The following is a 21,850-nucleotide window of genomic DNA, read 5'->3' on the forward strand; positions in this document are numbered from 1 at the left end:
CTTGCAAAACTAATATATGGTTTTAGAAGACAGGAAAGTGATTTCCTTTGTAGGCTAGTGAGCAGAAGGGAGCATGCAGAGGTCTCTAGGAAGAGCTGGAAATGTTGTTTCTCCAGCCAAGTGCTGGACACAGGTGTGTTCACTTTGTGAAAATCTATCAACCTGCCTTCTTCTGATGTCTTTTCCATATAAACAGGAATAAATGCCCTGTACTCTTAAGCCTGATCCATGCCGTGCATATTAGCACCCACACCCGGCATTCCCCCCGGGCTCTGGAAGGCACCTGGCTGTGCCACGCCAGTCCCATAAGCCTCTCCCTACAGTGCACCTTCTGGTGCGTCGGCAGGTGAGCTCTGACTAAACCCCTTCCCACACACGGCACAGGGATACGGCTTCTCCCCTGAGTGCACCCTCTGGTGTCTCTTGAGGACTGAATGGTGCCTGAAGTTCCTTCCACAAGCCCCACGCCTGTAGGGCTGCTCTCCCGTGTGGACCCTCTGGTGGACGCCCAGGTCCTTGCTCTGGCTGAATTGCTTCCCACAGGCCTCACACCGGAACGGTCTCTCCTCAGTATGGACACGCTGGTGCAGGTAGAGGTTGGCTCTCCGGCTGAAACCTCTGCCACAAGTGTCACACACGTAAGCCTTGTCTCCTGCATGGTCCTGCCGGTGTCACACCAGCGCACACCGTGAAGTGAAGCCCCGGCCACACACCTCACAAGCATGGGGCTTCCTTACTGTATGGACGTTCTGGTGGATCTGCAGGGCCACCCTGCGGCTGAAGTCCTTGCCACAGTCGCGGCACCTGAAGGACTTCTCGCCTGTGTGGATGCGCTGGTGGATGGAGAGGGTGGAGCTCCAGCTGAAGTCCTTCCTGCACACACTACATGTGTAGGGCTTCTCGCCCGTGTGAACTCGCGGATGGGGGGACAGGTTGGAGCTACGGCTGAAGTCCTTCCCACATTCCTTATAGGTGTGAAGTTTCTTTCCCATGTGGTCCTTCCTGTGCCTTCTCAGAGTGGATCCTGAGTTGAAGCCTCTGGAACGCTCTATGCATTGGTAGGATTTTTCTCTGGGAAGGATCCTGAGAAGGTTAAGGTCTGCTGTCCTTACCCTGAAGGGTCTTCCACACCCATCGTATGGAGAGGGCTTCTCTCCTGTATGGGTTTGCTGGTGAAGTAGAAGGTTTCTGAGCTGTCTGAAGTCTTGGCCACACTGGGAACACCTGTAGGGTTTTTCTCTTGGAGATACTTGCCAAGGGAGAATCTCATCATTCTCATCCCTGACACCCAGGGCAAAAAAAAAATTAGATGATGAAAGTGAGCAGGGGTTTTGTCCAAGGCTGCATGGTGCACCTGGACACACTCTCAGGCAGTGCTGGTTAAGGCCAAGAAGCTTCTCAAAGTAGAGAAGTATCAGGCTGCTGGTCTTTGTCCTCTTGATCTTAGGTTTTTCATTTTTGCTTCAGGGGTAAAGGGGACATACGGAGGACCCTTTCCTTAGTGAGGAAACGAAATGTTACTAAAACACTTGATTAAACTCTGTGAACTACAAATGTGTTAGTGTTGTTAAAGCATAATTATCAAAAAGTTAAAAATATAACTTTTGCAAATATGAAGTGAACAGGGGCACCTAGCTAGCTCAGTTGGGAGAATATGCGACTCTTGATCTCAGGGTTGTGAATTCGAGCTGTGTGTTAGGTATAGAGCTTAACACACACACACACACACACACACCAAATACGGAGTAAACATCTATCAAAAATTTTCATGAGGAACCAATAAGATGGTAAGGCTGGTTCCTAAGCATGTAAGGAGCCTGAGCACTTAATGCTTTTTAAAAAAAAAGGTATTTGTCCCCAATCAAAAAATATTTAAATATTTTCAATTAAATTAAAAGCATAAAAAGTCAAATAATATGTATTTTTAAAATTGCTACCCATTCCTCTATGGATTCGAAGGTTACTGATGCCATTTACTGCTGGCTGACTGGTTCTCACCTGAATAGGAGTTTCCTGGCATTTCTTCCTCCACCCATACATCATCTTCTTGTTCAAAATGGAAAATCATTTCTGGTTTGCACAGCAGATGCCCTGCTTGAGGGGAAAGACATGTGGATTAGGGCCCTGCAGTGTGACTAAGGACCCTCACACAAGTCAAATCTAGGCCTTGGTGTCCATGAAGATTCTCTGAAGACTGAGAAAAGTGAATAAATCTATTATATATTAATATCACATTTTGTATTTACTTATATACATACAAATATGTATATATATTCCCTAAACAAGAGAAGTTCCAGGAATTCTTGGGAACTTCAGTGAAGAGACCCATTTGCAACATAAAACAGTAATAATGCTCAATGGGTTGAACAGACCATGATGAGGCTAGGGAAGCGCTGCCCCAAGTATGGTTTGAAGAGACTTGTCAAAAATGCAGACTCCATCCTAAATCCCCTGAATCAGTGACCCTGGTGATAGAACACAGGGTTGTAGGTTTTGTTTTGTTTTTTTTTTTAAGATTTTATTTATTTATTTGACGGAGAGAGAGACAGTCAGTGAGAGAGGGAACACAAGCAGGGGGAGTGGGAGAGGAAGAGGCAGGCTCCCAGCGGAGGAGCCTGATGCGGGGCTCGATCCCAGGACTCTGGGATCACGCCCTGAGCTGAAGGCAGACGCTTAACGACTGAGCCACCCAGGCACCCCCAGGGTTGTAGTTTTTTGGATAACCTTTTATTTTATAGAAAAGTAGCAAGAGTAACACCAAGAACACCCATAGATCCCTGACCCATATTTACCAGTTTGTTAAGATTTGGCCCTTTTACTTTATTATTCTCTCTCTCTCCACACACACAATTCTTTTCTACACCATGTGAGGGAAAGTTACAGGCCCCATGGCTCTCTATGACTTGATTCTTCAGTAGGTGTTTCTTAAGAACTAGGACACTCTCTCCCATCATGACAGCACAGTCATCAAAATCAAGGGACTTAACATTGACACACTATCATTACTTAATCTAGTTAATTTGCGAACGACACCAATTGTCTCAATTATGTCCCTTTTGGCACTCTTTTCCTGGACATGTTTTAGCATTACATTTAGGTGTGATGTGTCTTTAGTCTTCTTTAATTTGGACGGGAACAGGCATTTCTATCAATCAGGTATTTTTCCTCACTCTCAAATCCGATACCCTCTGCCATAAGGGATCTGGAATATGTGGGTGCCCAAATGCTAGTCCCCTCGGGATTTGATCCATTTGGTTGAACCCCTGAGAGAACAGATGGGTTCAGGAAGATGTTGTTCTTACCCAAGATGAGATTCCCATAGTTCTCCAACATCACTTCTCTGTACAGGTGCCTCTGAGAAGGATCTAGATGCTCCCACTCCTCTTGGGTAAAGTCCACAGCCACATCCTTGAATGTCACCAGCTGTGAAAACAACAGACATAGTCACCACAGAGATACCCATTCCCACAGAGGAATGCAGTTGACAAGTACCAGTGAATCCTGACATCTATAAGCAGTCCTGGCAGTTTTTCGGGTCCTGATTTTGGCAAACATCCATGCACCTGCTTGCTTTATATTATGTAGGAGATGGAAAAGACATATGGGACACATTTAAAGCTCTCCAGCCCTTAACATTTCTTTGATGGGAAGACTCAAACTTCAACCAGCATATACCCAAAGCTGCACAATTCCAGAGGTGCTGTACACATCACATTGTATGAATCAGGAGAATAAGCTTAAGATTCACTCAGAGAAGTATCCAGAGAAGAGGGAGACCAGGATGGACTGGGGCCATAAGGGGAAGTGCCATAGTGAGAGCCAGGTACCAGCTTCATGGGATGGTTAAAATGTGAATAGAGGGAAGGGAGGTGGGGAATTCCAGCTGGCAAGAAGATTGAGTGGAAAATTGTGTGGGAAGGAGCAAGAAGTGTATCAATGGTAAGGACTCTTTGATTAATGAGAAATGCAATCCAGGGAAACACTCTCTGATGATTATGTATTAACAATGTTTATTGTGGACCCCAAATCTCCACTCACGGATCCACAGAAGAAATAATTTATGAGTGATGGTTTAGTCACATGAAGGGCTAATATTCAGTAGCAGTTCTCAAAGTGTGGTCCACGGACCCCTAACATTCCAAGACCCTGTCAAGGGACTCTGTAAAGTCAATAATTATTTTCCCAATAATTCCAATGTATTATTGGGCTTATTCACTCTCATTGTCTTACAAGTATACAAAGGAGATTTCCAGAGGCTACATGACGTCTGTTCTTACAACAGAGAAAATGTGGAAGCAGATATGAGATTCTAGTTGTCTTCCATTAAGCCAGACATTAAAGAGATGAGCAAAAATGTAAAATGTTTTCAGTCTTCTCTTTAAATTTTTTTTGTCTTTGAAAATGAAGTGTTTTTCATAAAATGTGATAGTAATATGTAATGGATTTCTTTTTGAATGGATTAATAAATATTTTCTAATTTTGTTAGTTTCACCTTCTAACATGGTAATATTGATAACCCACATAATCAAAGCTGTTTTTAAAAGTGCAAAGGTGGGGGGGGGGCACCTGGGTGGCTCAGTTGGTTCGGCATTCAACTCTTGATTTTGGCTGGGGTCACTGATCTCAGGGTCCTGGGATCAAGCCCCGCATCCAGCTCCACACTCAGTAGGGAGTCTGCTTGAGATTCTCTCTCCCTCTGCCCCTCCCCCCACCTGTGCTCTCACTCTCGCTCTGGTATTTCCCTCCCTCTCTCTCACATAAATAAATCTTAAAAAAATAAAAATAAAACTGTAAAAGGGTCCTAAGCCCAAGAATGTTTAGAACTATTGCTATACAAAAGTGAAACTGAACAAAGTGCAACTACAAGCAACAACACAGGTCAATCTCACATGTATTGAAAAGAGCCAGACCAAAAAAAAAAAAAAAAAAAAAAGAGTACATACTGTATGAGTCCATTAAATTAAGTTCAAATTCAGGCAAAACTAATTTACAGCACTAGAAGTCAGAAGAGTGGCTACCACTTCGTGGGAAAAGAGTGTTCCCTTCTGGGAAGCGAGTGGTTGGCAGCATGAAGAGAGAGGGCAAGGCTTAGAACAGTGATGAGGGGGAGTCAGAGATGGTACAAGGATCAGACGACAGGCAGGTGTCAGACCCCAGTAGTCTGGTCTCTTTCATAAATGTTAAGCCTGTCCAATCAGAAATGTGGACAGGAGGGTTTGCAAAGGGCTGGTAACTCACAAGGTGGGGATGATGAGAGCCAGCCTAGATGATGCTTTTGTGCAAAGTCCAAGAGGCCAAACAGATGATGCCAGGGGCAAAAAAAAATGACCTTCTCTGAGCCTTTTTCCTCTTCCCTAAAATAGGGATGTGCCCAACACCGTACATTTTTTTTTTTTGAGAGGGGAGTTTTCTTTTGTTGTTTGTTTACAAATTTTTTATAATTTGGGTACAATTTACATAAAGTGAATTATATGAATCTTAAGCATACCAGTTGATGACTTTTGACAAAAGAATAGCCCTAGGTAATTCACACATCAACCATGATATAGACCATTTCTATCACCCTAGAAATTTCCCTTGTGCTATTCCCGGTTCGTTCCTGCCCCTGCTCCTTGCTCTCAACAACCAGTGATCTGCGGTCTCTATAGATTTTTAACCTGTTCTTAGAAGTTCATATAAATGGAATCATATAGTATGTACCCTTTTGTGTCTGGCTTATCCTTCTCAGCATAAGCCAGAAGATTGAGATTCATTCATGTCATTACACGTATCAGTAGTTTGTTCATTTTATTACGTCTTATTACTAAGAGTAGGTCTTAAGTATATGGATTAGCACATTTTGTTTATTCGTGTAGCAGTTGATGGACATTTGGGTTTAGTTTGGGATTATTATGAATAAAACTTCTATGAATAGTCACATACAGATTTTTATGTGGACCTCATTTCTTCTGGGTAAAACTTACAGTGGGATTTCTGGATCAACAGTAATTGTGTGTTTAATTTTATAAGAAACTCTGAAACTGCTTTCCAAAGCATACCATTTTACACCCTATAAGCAATGCTTAGACAATTATTCGAGGATTAAATAGAGGAAGTGGAGTAACACATGTCTGGCCCAGGGCCAGCACACTCTCTGTGTTATATTGCTCTCCTTCCCCGATCCTAAAAATGAGGTGTGTGGGTGACATTTCACCAGGGAGTGAAGGTAGACTCCAACTCACCTTTAATTTGGGCATTTCCTCCTCTTCTGGAGGAAGGGCAGAGCCCTCAGAAGGCAGTGCTGGGAAAGAGGAAAGGAGTGAGAAATGAACCTGACCAACTGAAGCAGACCAGCATCTTAGTTATCAAGATGGTGGAAGGGAGCACATTATATTCAGCTGGTGACATTGGTCCTTGTTCATCATTACCTGACATGCCCTCCCCTGGGATGTCTTTTCCTCTCTTTCTCCTTTTACAGATGGCCCTCCAACCCAGACTCTTTGTCCTTCCCTCCTTCTAAAAAATGTACCAGATACGTACTATACATGCCTGATAAAGATTTACCTCTCACCTTTCTCCTCAGATTTGAGGTCACTCCAGCTTCTACATGTTCCCACATCTTGCCCTCCTGGTTATGAGGGAAATCCCCTCAGCCCCAGTGTCTCTACTGGGGGATCTCTCTTCAGCCTCTCCAAACTCCACCTGGAACATCCGGAAGAAGTTTCCAGAAGTGTCATCACCACCCAAGATGGAATTCCTGGGTGGGGCGGGGGGGAGCTCCTCCACCCTACATGCTCAGGCAGCTGCTTTGTTCCTGTAGGCAGGAGAGATGTCCAGCAGCCCAGATTGCAGGCTGGGTCCCTGACCTCTCTATCTAAGCAAGAGCAGAGTTAACTAAAGCACATTTAAAGTAGTAAACATTTATTAAGCACCTACTGTGTGCAAGGCATGGCCCCACTTCCTAGGGAACCAGCTCTAACCCTTCCAGGATTATAGCTTCATAGGCGATCAAGTCACAGGGCAGCAAATACTGCCTCCCCTGTGAAGATTTCTTGGAAACCTCCCACCTTGGAATGTAAATCCACAGTTCTCAAAAGATGAATCTTTGAAATTCTTGAATTTCTCTTTTTTACTCTTAGATCTGTAAATATTCTAAAATCTGAAGACTTATCACTAGTGAGGCTATGAGAAAATGATCCCATATGCTATTAGAACATACATAGGTACAGTCTTCTTGGGGGGGTGCAATTTAGTTTTATCCATCAAATTGAGCAGCTGTAGGTTCACAGAAAAATTGAGGAGGTACAGAAATTTCCCATACTCCGAATTGAGGAGGTGGGGAGGGCCAGAAAGCAGGGATTTCAAAAGTGAATGAGGACACTTTTAGGGGTAATAGATACATTATCTTGATTGAGATGATGGTTTCACAGTATATTAAAAAAACCTCAAAACATATCAAATTAACACTTTAAATATGTGCAGTTTATCATGTGTGATTTAATCCTCAAGACAAAAAATTCAGTTTACTAAAAAAAGTTTTTAATGTACAAAACACCTTTGGCCCTACAATTGCAACTCTATGTGTAAGACTTGACTGGATTAAGAAGCTGTGGTCCATATATACAATGGAATATTACTCAGCTATCAAAAAGAATGAGTTCTCAACATTTGCTGCAAAATGGACAGGACTGGAGGAGATAATGCTAAGTGAAATAAGTCAAGCAGAGAAAGACAATTATCATATGATTTCTCTCATCTATGGAACATAAGAACTAGGAAGATCGGTAGGGGAAGAAAGGGATAAAGAAAGGGGGGGTAATCAGAAGGGGGAATGAAGCATGAGAGACTATGGACTCTGAGAAACAACCTGAGGGCTTCAGAGGGGAGGGGGCTGGGGGAATGGGATAGGCTGGTGATGGGTAGTAAGGAGGGCACGTATCGCATGGTGCACTGGGTGTTATACGCAAATAATGAATCATGGAACTTTACATAAAAAAAACAGGGATGTACTGTATGGTGACTAACATAATATAATAAAAATATTATTATAAAAAAAAGACTTGCACAAAAGCATGAAGGTGTGATTGCAGAGATAATTACTGTAGCAGCATTTGTAATAGTGAAGAACTTTCAATGATCTGAAAGTATATCCACATGTGACCACACAATACTGTGCATCTGCTAAAGAATGAGGCAGCTCTGTACATACTGACAAAGGCAACGTTAATATAACTTCACAAAGAAAGCAGCCAGAGTCTGTTAAGATGCATTTTTGTAAGTTTTTTTAAAGTATGACTTTTTTACATAGAAGTAGATGATCATCAAAGCGTTGGATGGGAAATTGGACACAGGCTAATTAATTTCATGTTTAACTTTACACTCAGTTGTAATCTTTTAACAAGCACTATGTTTAATAAGCAAAATGTTTTTAAACAGATACAGACTACAGATTTAGAAATGAAATAACTAAATGTCAAAGTTCAGTTGGACAACTCTCACAGACTTTATGCTGAGTACAAACTTCTAGAACAAGCAAAGCTAATCAGAGACAGTGGTTGCCTATGGAAAAACTGGGAGGGGGCACAAAGGGAGCTTTGTAAGGTAACAGAAATATTCTATACATTTATTTGTGTGATGGTTTCATCAGTGTGTAATTATGTGAAAATTCATCACGCTTCACCTAAAGATTTGTGTAATTATATGTAATTTACAGTCACTTAAAAAAATCTTTGCAAAAATTTATAAAATGATGGTGATTCTAAAAGACTCTAATTAGCAAAGTTATGCAATAACACACAGTTTTAAAATTTTCCTTAAAGAGAAGATAACGTTACAGATTACCTTAGAAAGAGATCCATGTTACAATGTTTGGAGAAAAAAATGCAAACTGCAGATTATTAATATTTTCATTTAAAAACCATATGAATACATACATGTGCGGTAGAAGCAAATGCAAAAAAGTCTGGAAAGAGATATCAAGTTGTTTACAATGGTTACCTTTGGGGCGATGGGAGGTCTTTCACTTTCTACTTCCTATTCTTTTATTAAAAACTAGTGGAATTATGAGTTCCTTTTTTCCGTTTTTGTAGATTTTCCAAAATTTCTCTAATTACCTTGTGTTCATTAACATTTATAATAAAGGTTCTAAAGCATTTAAAAAGTAAATACTCTTAAAGGTCCATAGATCCCTGACAGTCTACCATTTCTTGATTTATAAACTAGATTGTATTACTCTCTTAAAGCTATCATAATTTTCCTACTGTTCCTTTGCACTTCTAGTTCAGTAAAAAAAGAAATCCAGATCTAAAATCCAAAACACACAAAGAGTGATGAATCTCAGAGTTTACTTAATGTTCATGTATATTACAGACGAGATATTCTTGACACTGATAAAAAGTTTGTGTGTGTTTTATATATGTATTTTCCAGTGAGTTCTGGAACATTTATTTTTCCATACAATCCTTGAAAAACTTTACATTGTTTCAAATACACCTGGAACTTTAAATCACCTCTTAAAATCTAAAAAACAAATGGGTAATGTTCTTGCCCCTCAGGGAGTCTGTTGCATTCTTCTTAAAGATCTTGCGTGTTTTTTTCCTTAGGTTCAAGGAAACGTATTTGATTTTTTTGTTGTTGTTGCTTTTGTGAATAGAATCTTTTCTCCTTCATTTATTTTCCTAATCAGTTATGGTTATTATAAAAATTTCATTTTTGTAAATTCACTGTCTAAAATATGACTTTCCTAAACTCCTTTTTGTTCAAATAGCTTTTCCTTTCCAAGTTTTTTAAAGATTTTATTTATTTATTTGACAGAGAGAGAGAACGCATAAGCAGTGGGAGCAGCAGACAGAGGGAGAAGCAGACTCCTCACTGAGCAAGAAGCCTGATGAAAGACTCGATCCCAGGACCCTGGGATCATGACCCAAGCCAAAGACAGATGCTTAACCGACTGAGCCACCCAGGTGTCCCTAATTTCCACTTTTGATACATGCATATATTCATGTGTGTAGAAGCACATACTTTCCTCCCTGGAGACAACTTTAAAAAAAAAAACTTAAAAACTTAAAAAAAAAAAGACTAATTTTTGGAGCAGTTTTAGATTCACAGCAAAACTGAGGGAAGGTACAGAGATTTCCCGTACACCCCCTCCTCCCCTCCCCAGTTTCCCCTTATCAACATCCCCACCAGAGTACTACATTTGGCACAACTGATGAACCCACATTGACACCTCATAATCACCCAAAGTCCATAGTTTATGTTAAGGTTCACTCTTGGTGATGTACATTCTATGGATGTGGACAAATTTATAGTGACAGGTATTCACAATTACAGGATCATAGAGAGTCTTTTCACTGCCCTAAAAATCCTATGTATTTATCATCCCTCACTTCCCAAACAACCCCGGGCAACTACTGATCTTTCCCCTGTCTCCACTGTTTTCCTTTTCCAGAAGGTAGTATGGTTGGAATCATACAATATGTACCTTTTTTCAAAGTGGCTTCTTTCACTTCATGATATACATTTAAGTCTCCTCTGTTAAACATTTTTCATGTACCCTTCCTTATTATGTATCCTTACCTATGTTCCAGCAAATCATATATTCTTTCTTCCTCTTCTTCACACAAACAATAGCATACTATGCACAGCGGTCTGCAATTTTCCCCCTAACCACATAGTATTTAAAAATTAACTTTGAGGGGCGCCTGAGTGGCTCTGTTGTTAAGCGTCTGCCTTCGGCTCAGGGCGTGATCCCAGCGTTATGGGATTGAGCCCCACATCAAGCTCCTCCGCTATGAGCCTGCTTCTTCCTCTCTCACTCCCCCTGCTTGTGTTCCCTCTCTCGCTGGCTGTCTCTATCTCTGTCGAATAAATAAATAAAATCTTTTAAAAAAATTAACTTTGAGGTATACTTTGTATACAATAAAATACTCCCATTTTGAGGGTACAGTTTGATGACTTTTGGCAAAGATCTATACTTGTGTAACCACCACCACAATCCAGATTTCCTAAATATATTCAGGCCATTCCCTGTTAGTACTTAAAATGCTTCTTCCTCCTTCATTATGGTTCATAGAATTCCATCAGCAAAATGCACCATTAATTTCAGTTTTTAAAAAAATCTTATTTGAAAGTAATTTCAACTTATAGAAAAGTTACAGGAGTAGTATAAAGATCTCCCATAGGGGCGCCTGGGTGGCTCTGTCGGGGTTGAGCGTCCATCTCCTGGCTTCGGCTCAGGTCATGATCTCATGGCAGTGAGATGGAACCCCGCATGCGGCTCTGCACTGAGCTGAATATGGACCCTGCTTAGAATTTTCTCTCTCTCCTCTCCCTCTAGCCAACCCCCCTCACGTGCGTGCACACGCTCTCTAAATAAATAATAAATAAATAAGATCTCCCATATACCTTCCACCCAGATTCACCCTAAAAAAAAACAAAAACATTTTGCCACACTCACTTGTCCATTCTCACTCTCCATACAAATATACACACATAATTTTTCTCTAAACTATTTAAGAGTAGGAAATATACATCATACTCCTTTGTCCCATAATCCTTCAGCATATATTTACTAAGAACGAGGCAATTCTCTTATCTTATCACAGTACAATTACCAAATGTAGGAAATGTCACAAAGATTACATAAGAAAGCATTGTCTCAATCAACAATATTCCATTTCCAGCTGTCTTAATGATGTCCTTTATAAAATATTCTCCCCTAATGGAACACCCAGTTTAGGATCAAGTTCTGCAATTAATTCTCACATATCTTTAGTGCCCTATAATCTAGATAGTTTCTCTGCTTTCGTCTTTTACAACACTAACATTTTTGAAGAGTATAGGCTGGTTTTCTAGAATGTTCAAATAGTTTTTCAGTAGGTTATTTTTTTAAAGGAAAATAATTACTTATTAATGCATACACAATTTTATATTACTAAAAATGTCATGGGGCACCTGGATGGCTCAGTCGGTTAAGATCTGACTATTGATCTCAGCTCGGGTCTTGATCTCAGGGTTGTGAGTTCAAGCCCCACACTGGGCTCCATGCTGGGTGTAGAGCCTACTTTAATATAAAATCAAATAAGATACAATGAGGTATCTCAGAGTCCATAGTCTCTCATGCTTCATTCCCCCTTCTGAGAAACAAACTGAGGGCTTCAGAGGGGAGGGGGGTGGGGGAATGGGATAGGCTGGTGATGGGTAGTAAGGAGGGCACGTATTGCATGGTGCACTGGGTGTTATACGCGACTAATGAATCGTTGAACTTTACATCAGAAACCAGGGATGTACTGTATGGTGACTAACATAATATAATAAAAAAAAATTATTATTTAAAAAAAGATACAATGAGGTAAAATAAAATAAATAAAAATGTCATATAAATTGAAAATAACTTAGTTACTCTATACCCTTACCTCAGTGGTTTCTTCCAAGTTATTTAAGTAGAACATGTGTCTAGGTAGCATATCACTTATTAAGGGCCACTATACAAGCAAATTACAATTATTCGAGGGTGGGATAGTGGAATATACCCATATGAGCTTTAGCCAGAGGGATACAGATGACTCAAATTAGGACCATCCTGTAGATAGTATATAGAATCCAGGTGAAAACACCACTGATACAAATAGACCTCACAACAAACTGTAGGACTAACTCTGAAACCTATAAGAAATAAATCAACAATGGGGCCAAACTAACATTACTTTATAACCAAAAAGGAAGATTTGTCCCAATGGAAAAGTCCTACCAAGACAACAATGATGATTCCCTGATAATAGTTGCTCCCAAATCATGGGAATCCCAATTCTTTCTATGTACATAAAAGCAGCCTTGCCATAGAGCCAGCCAACCAGCTCTCTCAGAATCTGGAATTTAAATTAAGGAACTAGACTCCTCAGCATGAGGAACAATTTACCACAACTCTTAACACCTCCTTCTGTAAGGTGGTAGAAAGCAGTTTTTTCAGACACATAGACCAATGGAACAGAAGAGAGAACCCAGAAATGGACCCTTGGCTCTTTGGGCAACTAATATTTGATAAAGCAGGAAAAAACATCCGGTGGGAAAAAAGACAGTCTCTTCAATAAATGGTGCTGGGAAAATTGGACAGCTACATGCAAAAGAATGAAACTTGATGACTCTCTCACACCATACACAAAAATAAACTCCAAATGGATGAAAGACCTCGATGTGAGACAGGAATCCATCAAAATTCTAGAGGAGAACATAGGCAGCAACCTCTACGACAGCGGCCAACGCAACCTTTTTCATGACACATCCCCAAAGGCAAGAGAAACAAAAGATAAAATGAATTTATGGGACTTCATCAAGATTAAAAGTTTCTGCACAGCCAAGGAAACAGTCAGAAAAACTAAGAGGCAGCCCACGGAATGGGAGAAGATATTTGCAAATGACACTACAGATAAAGGACTGGTATCCAAGATCTACAAAGAACTTCTCAAACTCAATACACGAGAAACAAATAAACAAATCAAAAAATGGGCAGAAGATATGAACAGACACTTTTCCAATGAAGACATACAAATGGCTAACAGACACATGAAAAAATGTTCAAAATCATTAGCCATCAAGGAAATTCAAATCAAAACCACACTGAGACACCACCTTACGCCAGTTAGAATGGCGAAAATAGACAAGGCAAGAAACAATTGCTGGAGAGGATGTGGAGAAAGGGGATCCCTCCTACATTGTTGGTGGGAATGCAAGTTGGTACAGCCACTCTGGAAAACACTGTGGAGGTCCCTTAAAAAGTTAAAAATTGAGCTACCCTATGATCCAGCCATTGCACTACTGGGTGTTTACCCCAAAGATACAGACGTAGTAAAGAGAAAGGCCATATGCACCCCAATGTTCATAGCAGCAATGTCCACAATAGCTAAATCGTGGAAGGAGCCGAGATGCCCTTCAACAGATGAGTGGATTAAGAAGTTGTGGTCCATATATACAATGGAATATTACTCAGCTATCAGAAAGAACGAGTTCTCAACATTTGCTGCAACATGGACGGCACTGGAGGAGATAATGCTAAAGGAAATAAGTCAAGCAGTGAAAGACAACTATCATATGATCTCTCTCATCTATGGAACATAAGAACTAGGATGATCGGTAGTGGAAGAAAGGGATAAAGAAAGGGGGGGTAATCAGAAGGGGGAATGAAACATGAGAGACTATGGACTATGAGAAACAAACTGAGGGCCTCAGAGGGGAGGCGGGTGGGGGAATGGGATAGACCGGTGATGGGTAGTAAGGAGGGCACGTATTGCATGGTGCTCTGGTTGTTATACGCAACTAATGAATCATCGAGCCTTACATCGGAAACCGGGGATGTACTGTACGGTGACTAACAGAATATAATAAAAAATCATTAAAAAAAAAAAAAAAAGAAAGCAGTTTTTTGTTGAGGAACAAAGTAAGTCTTTGGCCTCCTGTGTTGTTAAGTCGCCAAACAAACGAACAAGCAAATAATGAGCCTTGGTTGGAATGGGGGACAACACCAGTACCCAGAGTTGCTACAATATGTTATCTAAAATGTCCAGTTTCAACAAAAATTATGAGGCATGCAAGTTCACAGGAAAGTTTGACCCACACTGGGGAAAAGTAGACAGTAGAAACTGCCTGTGAGAATGACCAGTTGTCAGATTCATCAGAAAAAGACTTCAGGGGCGCCTGGGTATCGCAGTTGTTAAAGCGTCTGCCTTCGGCTCAGGGCGTGATCCTGACGTTCCAGGATCAAGTCCCACATCGGGCTCCTCCGCTGGGAGCCTGCTTCTTCCTCTCCCACTCCCCCTGCTGTGTTCCCTCTCTCGCTGGCTGTCTCTCTGGCAAATAAATAAATAAAATCTTAAAAAAAAAAAAAAGAAAGAAAGAAAGAAAAAAGAAAAAGACTTCAAAAGAGCTATTACAAACATGCTCACAGACTTAAGGGAAACCGTGGTTAAAGAAGTGAAGGGCTGAGTGGAGGGGGAAATAGGGTATAGAGTTTCAGCGCTGCAAGATTAAAAAATAGTTCCAGAAATTAGCTGCACAACAATGTGCATACAGTTAACACTACTATATGGTTCACTTAAAAATGGTTAAGATGGTAAATTTTATGTTATGTGGGTTTTTCAAAGCTTTTTTTTTTTTTTAAGCAGTTTAAGGCTTACAGCAAAATTGAGGGGAAAGTACAAAGATTTTCCAAATAACCCCTGCCTCCACACATGCTCGGCCTCTTCCGTTATCAACATCCCCACTAGGTGCATTTGGTACAATTGATGATCCTACATGGACACATCATAATCAGAGTCCATGGTTTACATTAGAGTTCACTCTTGATCTTGTACATACGATGGGTTTGGAGATTTGTATAATGATATGTATCCATTATTATGGTATCATACAGAGTATTTCCACTGCCCTAGAAATCCTCTGCACTCTTCCTACTCACCATTCCCATCAACCCCTGGTAACCACTGGTTTTTTTACTGTCCTCATAGGCTTTGATATACCTTCCACATGATAGGGACAGCTGGCTTAAGAGGGCTGCCTCTTCCTCTCCAACCCCCAAATAGAAACTTTACAGTGGAGAAACCTGGAAGACCCTACATTATTTTCTTTTAAGATTTTATTTATTTATTTACTTTAGAGAGAGAGAGAGGGAGCACAAGCGGGAGGAGGGGTAGAGGGAGAGGGAGGCTCTGCACCAAGCATGGAGTCCAAGGCGGGCTCAATCCCAGGACGCTGAGACCATGACCTGAGCCAAAATCAAGAGTCGAACACTTAACCGACTGCCGCCCAGGCACTCCAACCCTACATTAATTTAATTCAGTGACCAAAGTTAGTATCACTAGGAATGAAACAAATCAATATTATGTGCTATCTGATATGACACATTGAGGACACATCACTTCTGCATCATTCCTGCCAAAAGTGTAAAACCTAAATCTAATCATGAAGAACTATCAAATAAATCTTAATTGAGGATCATTCTACAAAATAGGTGAGCCTGCACTCATCAAAAATCACGATCAATAAAGACAGAGAAACTTTAAGGAAAAGTGTTCCAGATTAAAGAGAGGTAACAAAGGGAAAAAGGCCATAAAGAAAGTTATTGAGACAACTGGCAAATTGTAATTATGGGGTGGAGATCAGACAATAGTATTGTATCAATGTTAAATTTTCTAAATTATACCATGGTCATTTAAGGGACTGTTCTTGCTTATAGAAGATGTGTGCCAAAGTAATTAGGGGTAAAAGACATGATGATGTCTACACCTTACCCTCAAATGATTCAGAAAATGATAAATGCACAGACATGCAATGGCAAAGGAACTGTGGCAAAAAAGCTGGCAACTGATGAACATGAGTGTGAACACAAATATTGGTGTTTTTTGTTCTAGTATTGCAATTTTTCTGTAAATTTGAGGTCATTTAAATTTTATAATCCATTGCAGTATAAAACAAAAACAAACAAAAACCCTAAAGAAAGGACAGCACTTCTCAATGTACATGGTAGACACTGGGGCTTGTGGAAGAGATACTGAACCATTTGTGACCTAAATTAATGGAAAGTAGGGGCAAAGGTTAAGGTGTGCCAGGGCTCTGATATGATGGTGAGGTAGGGGGAGCGCATTGCGGAGGGAGAGTGGGCTTTCCTCTGGAGTATCCTGAAGCTGTGCCATCTTTCATGTTTGTCTTAGAGTCCTGGTGGGGTCCACAAGGCAGTGAAAAAACATGTCACCTAACTGGGGACAGGGGGTCTTGCTGCCAGGAACCTGGCGGCCATTTTCTCATCTTTTCACAGATCACTCAGGGTCAGCAGATTCCAAAGAGGGCAGAATAGGGAGCGGGAAAAATGAGGACTGAGTCACATGCCAGAAATCCTCATACGCAGTCTGTGCAGATCCACCCTCACCTAAAAGGAAAATAAAAGCATCAATAGAAAATCCAGAAATAAACTGACAATTGTATGGTCAATTAATCTTCAATGAAGCAGGAAAGACTATGCAATGGGAAAAGGACAGTCTCTTCAACAAATGGTTTTGGGGAAACTGCACAGCAAACACACAAAAGAATGAAACTGGACCACTTTCTTACACCATATACAAAAATAAAATCGAAATGGATTAAAGACCTAAATGGAGACCTGAAACCGTAAAAATCCTAGAAGAGAGCACAGGCAACAACTTCTTTGGGATTGGCCATAGCAACTTCTTTCTAGATATCTCTCCTCAGGCAAGGGAAACAAAAGTAAAAATAAACTATTGGGATATATCAAAATAAAAAGCTTCTGCACAGGGGCGCCTGGGTGGTACAGCGGTTAAGCGTCTGCCTTCGGCTCAGGGCGTGATCCCGGCGATCTGGGATCGAGCCCCGCATCAGGCTCCTCTGCTATGAGCCTGCTCTTCCTCTCCCACTCCCCCTGCTTGTGTTCCCTCTCTCACTGGCTGTCTCTATCTCTGTCAAATAAATAAATAAAATCTTTAAAAAAAAAAAAAGCTTCTGCACAGTAAAGGAAATAATCAACAAAACCAAAAGGCGTCTATGGAATGGGAGAAGAGATTTGTAAATAACATATCCAATAAAGCTTTGGCTAGTATCCAAAATATATAAAGAACTTATAAAACTCAACACCCAAAATGCAAATAATCCACTTAACAAATGGGCCAAAGACATGAACAGATATTTCTCCAAAGAAGACATCCAGATGGCCAACAGACACATGAAAAGATGCTCAATATCACTCATCCTCAGGGAAATGCAAATCAACAGTACAATGAGATATCATCTCGCACCTGTCAGAATGGCTAAAATCAACAACACAACAAACAACAGGTGTTGGGGAGGATGTAGAGAAAAAGGGACCCTCTTGCATTGTTGGTGGGAATGCAAACTGGTGTAGCCACCGTGGAAAACAGTATGGAGTTTCCTCCAAAAGTTACAAATAGAACTACCTTGTGATCCAGCAGTCACACTACTGGGTATTTATGCAAAGAATACAAGAACACTAATTCAAAGAGATACATGCACCCGATGTTTACGCAGCACTATTTACAGTAGGCAAGATATGAAAACAGCCAAGTGTCCATCAATTGATGAGGGGATGAAGAAGAGGCAGTATATATATACAATGGAATATTATTCAGCCATAAAAAAGAATGAAATCTTGCCATTTGAAATGACATGGAGAGAACTAGAGAGTATAATGCTAAGCAAAATAAATCAGAGAAATACCATATACTTTCACTCATATGTAGAAATAAGAAACAAAACAAACAAGCAAAGGGTAAACAATAAGAGAGAGAGAGAGAGAAATCAAGAAACCAACTCAATTATAGAAAAGAAACTGATGGTTACCAGAGGGATGGGGGTTAGGGGGATGGACTAAATCAGTGATGGGTATTAACGAGTGCACTTGTAATGAACGCAGGGTGATGTATGGAAGCGCTGAGTCACTATACTGTACACCTGAAACTAATATAACACTGTATGTTAACTGGAATTAAAATAAAAACTTTAAAAAAAAAGTGTCAAGAACCAACGTCCATCTGAAAGACCATGATGAATGTAGAACACGCATATCTTGCAATCTCTGCACTCAGAGGGGCTTTGCAGAGATACAGCCAGGCTGTGACTCAGGGGTGGCCTGGGATACCAAATTCACAACTGGGGCACCTCCACCTTTAATATCTGGGGCTGTAACATCCACTGGGACAACAAAGTGAAAACAACACCGCTATAGCCTTTCTGGCCAAGAGTATGGAGAATTCTCTTTTGAAGACACCTGTGCAGGTGATTACAAGATGGGATACCCCTGACTTTGCTACCCCCAGAGCCAAGTCCCCAGGGGAAGGTCATGTAACTCCATGGCACCTGGGAGCTTTAAGAAGCTGCTGACTCCTTTGGGCTCTAGGGCTTCTCAGATGCAACGTAGGGGCAGTTCTTTGGCAATCCATGGAAGGTCTGGCTTACCCTGGTGTCCAGAACAACCTGCCCATTCCTCTGATAACACATCCCTTGGCCCACTTTTGGAAAAGCCCTCTGAGTCAAGGTGAAGGTGGTCTCATAGGAACACGTATAACACAAGTGGAGATACAAGACTCTGCTGCCCCTCCTCAAAGTCCAAGCCCCATTCCCAAATCCAGGGATGTCAGAGCGCATCCTCACTCTGAACACCCAAGATCCCCCCCACATCCCAACCCCAGGAACATCCACTTACGAACTCCTCCCTCATCTCCCAAACCTGAGAATGCACAGATCTAGCCACCGTCACAAACATCTAAGAACGTGCAGCCCTAGACGGTCTCCACCCCCACCCCCGTACCCTACCTCACTGTCCTCTCCCCACCAACCTGGGGTTGCCATGTTCCAGCTGCCCCCAAACCAAAATGCCCGATGGGATTTATCCAAGGGTCCCTGGCTTCTGCACCTCCCCGCCCAAACCCAAGGATGCATCACAGCTCACCAACCTGGGAACACACAGTCGCAGCCATCCGCCGCATCTCAATAGAACCAAGAAGCCCCCTATGTCGCCCCTCGGATCCCGCGAGCCCCGAATGTTCGGTTTTCCTGGTTCCCCCTTAGCACGACCCCGGCACTCTCGGCTATTTCCGCCGCCCTCAGCCCGTAAGATTGGGGGACTCCCCTCTCCAGGCGTCCGTCTGGAGGTCTTGGGCACGGAGGCTGCCACGAGACCTTCATGGGCCGCGTCCCCCGGAACCCCCGCGGCCCACGTGAGCTGCGGACCGAGAAGACCCAGCAGCTGGTGCCCCAGCGCCACGAGGCGCGTGGGCCTGGCGGCTGGACCACAATTCCCAGAAGGACCCGCGCGGGCCGGGGGCGCGCTCGGAGCCCCTCCGGGAGGCGAGGCCCGCGCAGGTGAACCCAGAGTCTCAGCAGCAGACGTTCCGCTCGTGAGGGTTAGATCTACACGCACAAAAACGACACGTGCCTCCGCCGTCTACAATCAGGTGTAAAAAAATGCCTCTAATTACTCTGTTTAGATGTAGCTGTATTTAAGCTTACATCCTTTATGTGAATATTTATGTCATCTTAACCTGTTTTTAAAATCAAATATATATTGAACACGAGGTGTTCTTCCACAATATTTTGTAAATTCTACTTGCCACTTATTTAATCGTCTTGTTATCCTTAGGTTGTTTCAACTTACTGGTATTACAACCACCGTCACTCGTGTTTGGCAGAGCTCAAAGGCAGGCAGGGGAGTAGGAAAACTTCACAGTGAAAAATGGAAGGCTTCGGGAATACCCTGGAGGTTATTGGGTTAGAGAAGCTGGAGGTGAGCTAAAGAGAAGCAGTGCATATTATATGACTGGTTTGGGGATCGAATTTGGCTTTCTCTGGTTGCTCCTAAACTGGAAGAAGAGGAATAAAAAAGGGGGGGGGGGGGCGGCGGTAGGGGTTGGGAAGCTAGCACTCATTGTCCAAAGCCTAAATGTTGTGGGCTGATCACTGCCAAGGTTGTAATTTGGTTTCCTGCTTGGAAACTAGTTGGTTGCTGCAGAGTTTGTAGGTCAGGATTCAGTTGTCATATATGATCTGCATTGTCTGTTTGTATATCCAGTCTGTCAAGTTTAATGGTTTCAAACAGCAGCAATCATTTATTATCTTTCATGGTTTCTCTGGGTCAGGAATTCTGGAACAATCTGACTGGAGAGTTTTGGCTCAAATTTTTCATGATAGCTGAACCTGGAACAGTGCAGAGTTCCAGGAGCCACTGGGAGTTGGTGGGACATCTCTCTTATTTCATGTAATCTCAGGGTTTCTCCATGTGGTCTGTGTGGGCCAGTTCGGCTTCTTAACAGCATGGTAGCCTCAGACATCTTAGACCGCAGCTCAAGGTTCTAAAGGCAAGAGTCTCAAGGATAATCCAGATGGAAGCCATATCACTTTTTACGCCTAGCTTCAGAATCACATAGCATCATCTCCATTGTACTGACAATTTTACTTTTTTTAAAGATTTTATTTATGTGACAGAGAGACAGCCAGCGAGAGAGGGAACACAGCAGGGGGAGTGGGAGAGAAAGAAGCAGGCTCATAGCGGAAGAGCCTGATGTGGGGCTCGATCCCATAATGCCAGGATCACGCCCTGAGCCGAAGGCAGACGCTTTAACGACTGCGCTACCCAGGCGCCAGGAGTACTGACAATTTTAAAGGCCTCTCCAGATTCAGTGGAAAGGGGATTTTGTCTTCGCTTCCTGATGGGAAAGTGGCAAGGTTCTGGAAGACCATGTGGGACCAAAATTATAGTTGCACTCATTTTTGGAAAATAAAATTTGCCATAAACAGCAAACAGACCGAAGCAGAGGAAGAAGTCTTAATTTTCACTCAGCCATGAAGAATGGACATTTATATTACTGAGCTGAAACCATTTGTAGTAGGTAGGAGTGATAAAAAAAAATCATGATCTCTAAATAAATTTTCAACAGAATTAGGGAAGATCTAGCTCCAGTGAGCATATTTATTTATTTGTTTGTTTCTTTGTTTTTTTCAAATTTATTACTCAATTTAATGAAGCCAGGGCATTTTCTTGACACGTTTTGTCATCCCCTTTCCGAATAAGTTACTTACATGCTTCTCCAGGGTTTTTCCTCCCCTCATCTTCACTCAGTTTTCTTTTCTTTTTTTTTAATAATAATCTTTCATTATATTATGTTAGTCACCATACAGTACATCCTTAGTTTTTGATGTAATGTTCCATGATTCATTATTTGCGTACAACACCCAGTGCACCATGCAATATGTGCCCTCCTTAATACCCAACACTGGATTATCCCAATCCCCCGCCCCCCTCCCCTCTGAAGCCCTCAGTTTGTTTCCCAGAGTCCACAGTCTCTCATGGTTCATT

At 41.8% G+C, this 21,850-nt stretch overlaps 1 protein-coding gene across 1 annotated transcript; it reads right to left on the reverse strand.

Annotated features, from left to right (window-relative positions):
* Nucleotides 1–317: 317 nt before the first annotated feature.
* On the reverse strand, nucleotides 318–6,414 carry ZNF570 (zinc finger protein 570). Its single transcript, XM_040634411.1, has 7 exons — nucleotides 6,408–6,414; nucleotides 6,222–6,280; nucleotides 3,303–3,423; nucleotides 1,999–2,091; nucleotides 1,113–1,281; nucleotides 738–1,008; nucleotides 318–662 (listed from the first exon to the last, which is right to left on the reverse strand). The coding sequence occupies exons 1-7, from the start codon at nucleotides 6,412–6,414 to the stop codon at nucleotides 318–320; spliced, it is 1,065 nt and encodes a 354-aa protein (XP_040490345.1).
* Between the last annotated feature and the right edge of the window lie 15,436 nt (nucleotides 6,415–21,850).

The sequence above is a fragment of the Ursus maritimus genome, unplaced genomic scaffold, assembly GCF_017311325.1.
Source record: "Ursus maritimus isolate PB19 unplaced genomic scaffold, ASM1731132v1 scaffold_19, whole genome shotgun sequence".
NCBI lineage: Eukaryota > Metazoa > Chordata > Mammalia > Carnivora > Ursidae > Ursus > Ursus maritimus.